The sequence below is a fragment of the Puma concolor genome, chromosome E1 (assembly GCF_028749965.1).
Source record: "Puma concolor isolate L17-30 chromosome E1, mPumCon1.1.hap2, whole genome shotgun sequence".
In the NCBI taxonomy this organism is placed as follows: Eukaryota; Metazoa; Chordata; class Mammalia; order Carnivora; family Felidae; genus Puma; species Puma concolor.
Window position 1 is genome coordinate 39,912,260 of NC_141680.1, and position 9,092 is coordinate 39,921,351.

General features: G+C 49.1%; 1 protein-coding gene across 1 annotated transcript; it reads left to right on the forward strand.

Annotated features, from left to right (window-relative positions):
• The first annotated feature begins 963 nt into the window (after window positions 1–963).
• RPL19 (ribosomal protein L19) lies at window positions 964–5,790 on the forward strand. The gene is made up of 6 exons (XM_086687182.1): window positions 964–1,116; window positions 2,048–2,154; window positions 3,442–3,564; window positions 4,442–4,562; window positions 5,109–5,219; window positions 5,585–5,790. The coding sequence occupies exons 1-6, from the start codon at window positions 1,112–1,114 to the stop codon at window positions 5,706–5,708; spliced, it is 591 nt and encodes a 196-aa protein (XP_086543308.1). The 5' UTR covers window positions 964–1,111; the 3' UTR covers window positions 5,709–5,790.
• The last annotated feature ends 3,302 nt before the right edge of the window (window positions 5,791–9,092 follow it).

Below are 9,092 nucleotides of genomic sequence, written 5' to 3' on the forward strand. Positions count from 1 at the left end.
ATCTCTTCTACCTCACTCGGCTGTAAAATGAGAATGACATCAACTGTGTTGTTTTGAAGAAGTGGCATAAATTTTGCTTTTCTTCCTCTCTTTCCTCAGCTCTTTAGCAACCAGGAAAGTTCAAATGATAGAGATGGGTGATTAGCTAGAGCCAAACAAGTAGTTATACCCAGGACTCAAATCTAGGTTTCTTGAACCCTAGAATACTCTCTTCAGGTTTTTGCATTGGGTGTTTAAGAGCAGGAGAAAAGAACTATGGATGTCCCTGTCATTCCATTTTTTTTTAACTTTCACAAGTATTCATTCACTCAGCCAATGCACTATTTTTCAAATGCTTACTATATGCAGAGCCCCATGCCTCCTGTAGTACAGACAGTGTGAGCCAAACAAGACTGGTTCCCATCACCAAGGAGCTTGTCTTCATGTCCTCCTTTGCAAATTAACTCATATGGTTTTCACAAGGGATGACAGAAATATTAGGATTACGTACACTTTACAAAGGAGCAAACTGAAACACTAAGAGATAAAGGACTGCAGTGGCGCAAAAACATAAACTAGTGTCTTTGGTGATCTACCCTGTGCTGCACGGGTTCCCAATGTACTGCGACAGTGAATAAAAGGTTTCTCTTAACTGATCTCTACGCTCGTTATCTTCTCTCACTCCATTCACTAATTCCAACCCCCACCCTCCGCCCCGCCCCGCCTCGCTAATAAAACATCATTCCTGAGAATCCAGGACGCCTGCAAAGAATAGGCCACTCCAGCAAAACTACAACCCGCCTGCGCCCATCCAGTCGTAACTTCCGGCTTCCATTACCCACGTGATCAGGTACGCTTGCTGCGCATGCCTAGTAGGAAGTCGGGCTATACCACTTTGCCTCACCGAGAGGGTGTATTTTGTATGTTTTTAAGTTTAAAACAGATTCCCGAGATTACGCTTGTATTATCTTAGTATTCACAGAGGATAAGAGTAAGTTTAGGGTGGCAGGAGATGAAAGGACTGGAGGGGAATATGGCGAAAGCGGAGCAGGGGATGGGCTCTCCCCTTCACAGATAATGGGAGGAGCCTGGCCAGAGCGAGTTCTTTCCTTTCGGCGCTGCGGCCGCAGCCATGAGGTGAGGGCGCGTGGGCCTCTGATTCTAGCTGATCCGAGGTGCGGGAGGGCAACAGGGCTTCCTTCCACGGCCGCGGGTGGGAGAGATGAGGTGGAGGCTGCCCTGAAGCAGCCGGTCCCGGAACTTGGGCTAGGCCGGAGCACACTAGGCCCCGGCCTCGAGGAGATGGGAGAGAGCGTCCCGAGAACTCTAGGCCGCGGGGAGGGAGGGCCCCGTGCCCCATACGGATCGCGGGTGACCTGCGCAGGCAGAGGAAGGGCTGCGGCGGGGACTAGGCTGTGGTCACCTTACTAGCTGGGTGCCCCGAATCGGAGCCGGTCTCTGCTTCCATGTGACGTAGGACACGTCTCTCGTAGGCCGCGGGCCTCAGACTGCTTGGAGTGAGGCGATCCCTAGCACTTTAACGCCTTCCACCCCATGGACGGTACATAAGAAAACAATTAAGGTTAGCAGAACATAAGTTTATTACTGTGGTAAGACGAAAACTGGCCCGAGAAGCAAAGGACTAGCAAACAACATACACCGGCCTCGGACTCTTCACATTAGACGCTTGTTTTTAGAGCTCAGTCCAGGAAGGGCAGAAGCCCCCTCTTCATCCAATTTTATCCGGTCTTACCTCTTTTTCCAGAGGAGAAGCCTGAGGCAGAAAAGTTACAGAATAGCTTGGGCTTTGTCTTCATTCCAGGACAGCCCGTTGCCCCACAGGAATGCCCAGCACAGGGTTTAACAAAGGTCTTGCTATAGGAAAGATACTTAATATGGGGTTGGAGAAAGAGATGTTTGCCCTGAATACTGAGAGCCTGCACATCATCCACTTTCCATGTTGTATGTTTCACAACATTAAATGATTGGAAGGCAGGTCTTGCTGGGGATGCTCGTTTTTGCCCTGGAATGGATTCCAGAGCCTGATAGTGTTTTCTGTTTGTCACAGTATGCTCAGGCTTCAGAAGAGGCTTGCCTCCAGTGTCCTCCGCTGTGGCAAAAAGAAGGTCTGGTTGGATCCCAATGAGACAAATGAAATCGCCAATGCCAACTCCCGTGAGTTCTTGGGATCTTCTTCACCTTATCCCTTCCTCGTTCTTTATGAGATGAAAGATTTCACGATCGTATTGACTCTTAACAAACCTAGGAAAGCTCATAGTCTGGGGTTTTCTAAAATGGAGGGTCCAAGAAATTTGGAGAGGCCAGAGGTCCTGTCCCTGCCGTTTGCCAGAATGACAGGATAGAAGTCAGTGAAACAACCCAATGTCGTATTTATGATTATTGCTAGAGTTGATATTCTGTTTTACAGCTACGTGAAGGAGTTTTGAGGAGACAGTACAAGGACTGGGAGTAGAGATGGCCAGGGAAACGGTGCAGTGATGGATTGGGCAGACCTGGGGCCTCAGGCTTTAGCAAAGGCTGCGTGGCGTGTGATTATTCAAGGCAGTTAAACAGGTGTCAGTCCTGCAGATAGCAACATAACCCACATTACTTCCGTGTAATCATTGTTGCAGAAAAAAGTGTTCAACGATCTTTGTTAAAGATAGTAGGGCAGGCTTTATTCAGGACCATTGCTGCAAGTGTAGGACCACTGCAGTGGGATTTTACACTGGGGGACAGACTGCTGTCCATTCTGAACATAGCACGGTCACGTAGGAATTCATGGCGAAGAGGGTGATGTGAGGGTCAGTGTATGGAAGATTATTAAAAGGAAACCTTAGTGTCAAGGGGGATTCTGGCTAAACTGAGCTAACTGGGTTGTTGCTGAAGACCAGGCCGGGATGATCAGGCATTGCCTAGGAAATGTTGGTGGATGAAGAAACTGATCTGCTCTCAGGGGTAGGGGTTTCTGCTTAATTAAATTGACTTAAGCAGGCTTCTTAAAAAACTAGAATTTACAAGGAAGTGCACAGGTGGGCCTAGGAGGTGGTTTGGGAGCCTGACGAAAGTTTGGTCAAGCAAAGAAGGTTGGTCAATATCAGGGAATTCCTTAACCAGTTTGAATTTGTGGCATTGTGATATGTGCTCAAAATATCCTAATCTTCAGAACAGTGGGTAATAGTTGAGACAGGATCTGAAGGACTAGGCCATATCTGCACACTTTTGATCACACGTCCCTAAGTACATAAAATTTGAGTGTGCTGTAAAACATCTCGAGAGATGGGGGGGGAATCTTAACAGAAGAGAAACAAGCAGAAGTTCTAGTATTTGTATCATTTTTGAGCCCACTGGGCCAGGGATGTGAGCGATGTCCCTGGCTTGTCCTGTTTGGACTCTGGATCGTGACTGGTATTCTTGGGGCTAGGCCCCAGCACACTGACTAGATACATTATGTTTTCCCAGGTCAGCAGATCCGGAAACTGATCAAAGATGGGCTGATCATCCGGAAACCTGTGACTGTCCATTCCCGGGCTCGATGCCGGAAAAACACTTTGGCCCGCCGGAAGGGCAGACATATGGGCATTGGTAAGTGTGTTCTTCCCCTTTCTCCAAGACTCAAATTAGAGCTGCCTGAGTCTAGACTGAGCTATATCCAGGGTCTACCCCGCCCCGTTTTGTCTCCTCTTAAGCCCTTTTCTTACTCCTTGATATTTGGTGAGCTTTCTTTGTGTGCAAATCAGAAAGTTGACGATAGTGTTGGAGTTGAAGGTATTAGTAAAAAGAGGTCCTGTTCATTGAGCCCCTACACTATGCCAAGGATTCTATTGGGTATTTGAAAACGTTGCCCAGCAAATTCTAAAATTACTTTCTAGGGTTAGGATACTTTAAGGAGGTGAAGGTCACACCGCCTTTAACTTACCATACTGCCTTGGTGCACACCCTGTCATACACACGTTATGCACCAAGTGAATGGGGAATAGTAGCCTTGTTGAGGCTTCCTTAAAATGAATAAATGAAAGAAATGCTTAGTCTCATTATCTGTAAAATGGAATTAATAGTACTGAAAATGAGTTCGGGCACTTGCCACATGACTGAGTGAATTATAAAGTCTATTAGAAATTGGTAGCTGTCCGGGGCGCCTGGGTGGCGCAGTCGGTTGAGCGTCCGACTTCAGCCAGGTCACGATCTCACGGTCCGTGAGTTCGAGCCCCGCATCAGGCTCTGGGCTGATGGCTCAGAGCCTGGAGCCTGTTTCCGATTCTGTGTCTCCCTCTCTCTCTGCCCCTCCCCCGTTCATGCTCTGTCTCTCTCTGTCCCAAAAATAAATAAACGTTGAAAAAAAAATTTTAAAAAAAAAAAAAAAAAAGAAATTGGTAGCTGTCCTTGTGACCGGTCAGCTGGCTCTAGTAATGGACTTGAGACCCAGGGGCACTACAGTGGGCTTAACTTCTCTTCCCTACAGGTAAGAGAAAGGGTACTGCCAATGCCCGAATGCCTGAGAAGGTAACCTGGATGAGGAGGATGAGGATTCTGCGCCGGCTGCTTAGAAGATACCGTGAATCTAAGAAGATTGACCGCCACATGTAAGCACACCCTCTTCTTGGCCCACTGAGACTCATTTGGTACTCTTGACAGCTTGTTCTCTGAACAGACCCACAATCTGCCTCCATTGGCCTTGGGGAGGGAGCCGTGTCTTAACGTTTGTTAATGTTTTTAATGTTTATTTTGAGAGACAGGGAGAGAGAATCCTATGGGGCTTTGTCCACGAACCTCGAGACCATGACCTGGGCTGAAATTATGGGGTCGAATGCTTAACGGACTGAACCACCCAGGCACTCCTGTCTTAGGCCTTTTTAAGAAAAATTCTTCCATTCTGTCCTTTGTTATCTGCCTACCCCCTCCTCCCCCAAAACACACACCATCAGAATAGCCCAAAAATTGAACTTACCTGCCAGGCAACCTCTTGTATCTGGAAACTGCACAAAAAGTCTTGGTTTGGGGGAAACAGTCCGTACAGAACAGAGAGGAAAGGAACCTCGCATACTTGGGGACTTGGTGTAGAGGAGCAGACGCCGGGCCAGCCTCTGATCCCATCACTGACCAGAGCCTCTGCGCCTTACACCCTGCAGGTATCACAGCTTGTACCTAAAAGTGAAGGGTAATGTGTTCAAAAACAAGCGGATTCTCATGGAGCACATCCACAAGCTGAAGGCAGACAAGGCTCGCAAGAAGCTTCTGGCGTAAGTTTTTTCAGGAATTGGCCTCTGTTGTGGGGGCAGATTCTTTGATCTCTATTACAAAGGTTCTTCTGAGACATTTGCAATACACTAATGCATAATTTTGACTTGCTTTGACAGCTTGTCTGTCAGCAGTCTGTCCAGATCATAGCTGTTGTGTTAGAAATCTGTCCTCCTCTGTTCCCTACACCACCTACCATCATTGCAGGGTAGGGACTGGGTTAGTGGAAGCAGGAGCTCTTGGTGGCCCTGAGGACTCATTCCTCAAGCTGACTAGGCTCAGAGGGAGAGGTCTGGGCCTGTGCTTCTGTATACTGAGCAGCTCATTCATTCTCAAACTGACCCATCTTTTCTCTTCCATCATCCAGTGACCAGGCTGAGGCCCGCAGATCTAAGACCAAGGAAGCACGCAAGCGCCGTGAAGAGAGGCTCCAGGCCAAGAAGGAGGAAATCATCAAGACTCTGTCCAAGGAGGAAGAGACCAAGAAATAAAATCTCCTCTCTGTTGTCTGTACATAGTGACTTTGGCAGCAACACAGATCAGTTCTTGAATAAAACAAATCTTTACCTGTCAGTCTCTGCCTCCAGAGTTTTTGGCCGTGTGGTTGGTCTTCACTATTTAGAGGGTCAGAACTAACCACACTGAGCATTGGGATGCCGGCCTTTCCTGGGTGCCTGTTTCCTTTCTTCCTTGACTCCTAGCATCTGGTTGTGCTTGTGTCCCTCCATCCGCGGTAGAGAGGGTTTTTTGTTTTTATCTTGTTTTAGTTGAGTATAGGGCTTAATCTGAAGGGAGGGGAAGAATGGCTTCTACCCAAGCCTCCAAAATCCTGTGCTTGAAAACTGCCCTTCACGGCAGGCAGTGGGGGACGTGTCGGAAGTGGTGTAAAATGTTGATTGGGAACCAACAGAAGTTGTGACATCAATTGTCACATTGTTTAAACAAAGTCATCAGAAAGTAATATGCATGCACTTGCCAACTGTGCCCTGGGGTCCAGGGTTGAAGTCTATGCTAGGACTCCGCTGCCACCAGCCTAGAATCTATGCCACCTGGACTTTAACTGCCGACCCCATCCCAAGCTCCCCAAAAGACCTTGAGGTCTTTGGAGCATCCCAATTTCTAAACTTTTTTCCTACCAAAAGGATTTTGGGGGGCTCCTGGCTGGCTCAGTAGGAAGAGCATGCAACTCTTAAACTAGGGGTCGTGAGTTTGAGCCCCACATTGGGTACAAAGATTACTGAAAAAAGTAATTTTTGTTTTAAGTTTATTTTTTGAGAGCGGTTATATGAGCAGGGGAGGGGCAGAGAAAGAGGGAAACAGAACTCCAAGCAGGCTCCAGGCTCTAAGCTGTCAGCCAGAGCCCGACACAGGGCTCAAACACCGTGAGATCATGACCTGGAAAAAAATTTAAGTGTTTTGGTTTATACCCATCTCAGGGCATAAAGGAAATAGCTTTTCTCAGCAGAAATTGAAACAAAGGCACATGATGTGAAAGCCTGTTGAAGCCATTGTGAGTTGCTTAATGAATTCATACCCCCTTTTGTAAATAGTAAATTTTATTTTGCCACTTAGCTGGTAGTAAGAACCGCCAATAAATTCTTCAGTAAAGTATCTGCTCTGCGAACCAAGGACTGTTAGGCACTTTACACTGACTCCTATTGATTCTCTAATCTTCATAACATTGTAAAGTAGGGTTATTACCTTGTCTACTTCGCAGATGAGGGAACACATGAAATGCTGGCTTCACATGGCTTGTGTTGGTGGGAAAATGCATTCAAGATGTTGAAGTAAAATGGGACTTGGCAGACACTGGTCAGCTTTGGGGGACTGGGCAGGTGACGCTTCTGGTGTCAGAAGGAACCAACTGGGTTAGGGACAATGGCCAGATGTCCAGGTGGGAAGCATCAGTCGGCCAATTGAATGGAGGGCCAGAGTCTAGGCTGGGGAGAAAAGTTGCACAGAAGGGACCATCTCCTTTAGTTCTTGGCACAGGGAGGACTGGCATGCCTGTCCTGGTTTCCTTCCTGCCCTCCCCTTTCCTGAGGACCAGTGTGAAGGCCAGCGGGGGACTTCAGGGGATGTGTGGGCAGATGCTCCCATCTGCACTTGCGTGAGAAAGGCAGGACTAGTGTGTCCTTGGGAACACCAGACCCCCTCCTACTATGTCTTTAGGGTCCTCGTCCAGTCTGGACAGGGTGGGGCAGGTGGGTAGCCTAGGGCAGGAAAGCCCAGACTCAAAGACCCAGAGTCTTGGGGCGCCTGGGTGGCTCAGTCGGTTGAGCGTCCGACTTCGGCTCAGGTCACGATCTCACGGTTCATGAGTTCGAGCCCCGCGTCAGGCTCTGGGCTGATGGCTCAGAGCCTGGAGCCTGCTTCCGATTCTCTGTCTCCCTCTCTCTCTGCCCCTCCCCCATTCATGCTCTGCCTCTCTCTGTCTCAAAAATAAATAAACATTAAAAAAAAAAATTAAAAAAAAAAAAAAAAGACCCAGAGTCTTATGCACACCCATATGCATCAGAACCTGCTTTTGGGGTTCCTTCCCTGTTGCCACTGTAGCAACCTGTGTGAACTTTATCCATCAGCTCTTGACTATAATCCTTTGCTGTTCCAAGTGTGGGGAAGCTGAAGGAAAGAGTCCTGGTCAAGCTCCCAGCTTGGATCGCAGGACACGGACACCTCCTTCCCAGGCCTGGCTGGGCCACAAGAGGAAGGGCATTGAAGGCCACCCCACCTCCATGCCCTCAGGCAGTGGGGGGACGACAGGAAGGAGAAAAAGGTAACCCAAGCATGGGACCCTCCACTGGGCGTTCAAAACTTGCAACACAAAGCTGGTTTCCACCCTAGACCAGGAGATGGTGCTGTTCTCTCGCAGGTTGCTGCAGGTGTAGCAAACCCTCACTTTTGGGGTTGTTTTTGAAGGAGTTGAGGTGGGAGGTAGGAGCCTATCTGTTGGGAAGCCTTGGATTTAATCACTTCTTTCTGAAGCTCACCCCAGGCCTGGAGGTTACTTCTTTCCATGGGCCGCCAACCCCTTCCTAGGGCAGTGTCAGGGAGGGCCCCCTTAGCAGGCCGATCCCCTAAAGTAACCACTGGATCTCTTCCAGGTCCTGGAACCTTGGAGAAATTCTGATGGAAAGAAAGGTCCATTCTCTCAAGATCTTAGAACTAGTCCCACCATATAATTTTGCATACCCTTTAAAGGGGTTCACGGCCGTCAGATAAACACTCCCTGAGCAAATCCAATTCCATTTCTGGGGGAGGAAACTGAGGCCCAGAGAGGCCAATGACTCCCCAGAATCTCAGCACCGCGTGAGCACCAGCACCTTTGACCCTCCCGATGACGTGGGAGACTATGATTCAGAGTAGGTTGCTGCAGAGGTGCCGGGCAGCTGCTGTAGGGCCACGAGCTGGAGAAGGGGGACAAGGCCAAAGAGAGTAGTGCTAGCAAGGTGGGTAAGGCTGCACAGCGGGGCTCACTCTGTGTCACCGCCCCCTCCCCCCTCCCCGCCGACCTCTGGTATTCACCTCTCTGCTCTTTTAGGCCTCCTGTCTCCATTCCTAGGCTCCCCCTTTTTTTTGCATCTCTCCGAAGTCTGGCCTCATACTACATATGCCCAGTTAAGCTCAGGCAGAGATGGAGGGAGGGAGGGCATGTGTGGGGCAGACAACGGAGCCAAATGGTGAGCTGGCACCACCAGTAGCTTCCTGGGCATTCTCTGCCCCAGGCCAATGGTGTTGCTGGCCCAGCCACCCCCAGAGTGGGCACAGAGGAGGGCAGAGGCTATAGTGGGGGCACCAGCTGTTCCCAACCCCCAGGCTGTGAGCATGCCGTTAGTGGTTCAGCCACCCGAAAAAGCTGCTGTACTCAGCAGTGC

What these genes read in the sequence shown, in the direction of transcription:
- RPL19 (XM_086687182.1), top strand. An exon ending in GGGCAGACATATGGGCATTG is followed by an intron (nt 3,565 to 4,441) that starts GTAAGTGTGTTC and finishes TCTTCCCTACAG; the next exon opens with GTAAGAGAAAGGGTACTGCC. An exon ending in AAGAAGATTGACCGCCACAT is followed by an intron (nt 4,563 to 5,108) that starts GTAAGCACACCC and finishes TACACCCTGCAG; the next exon opens with GTATCACAGCTTGTACCTAA.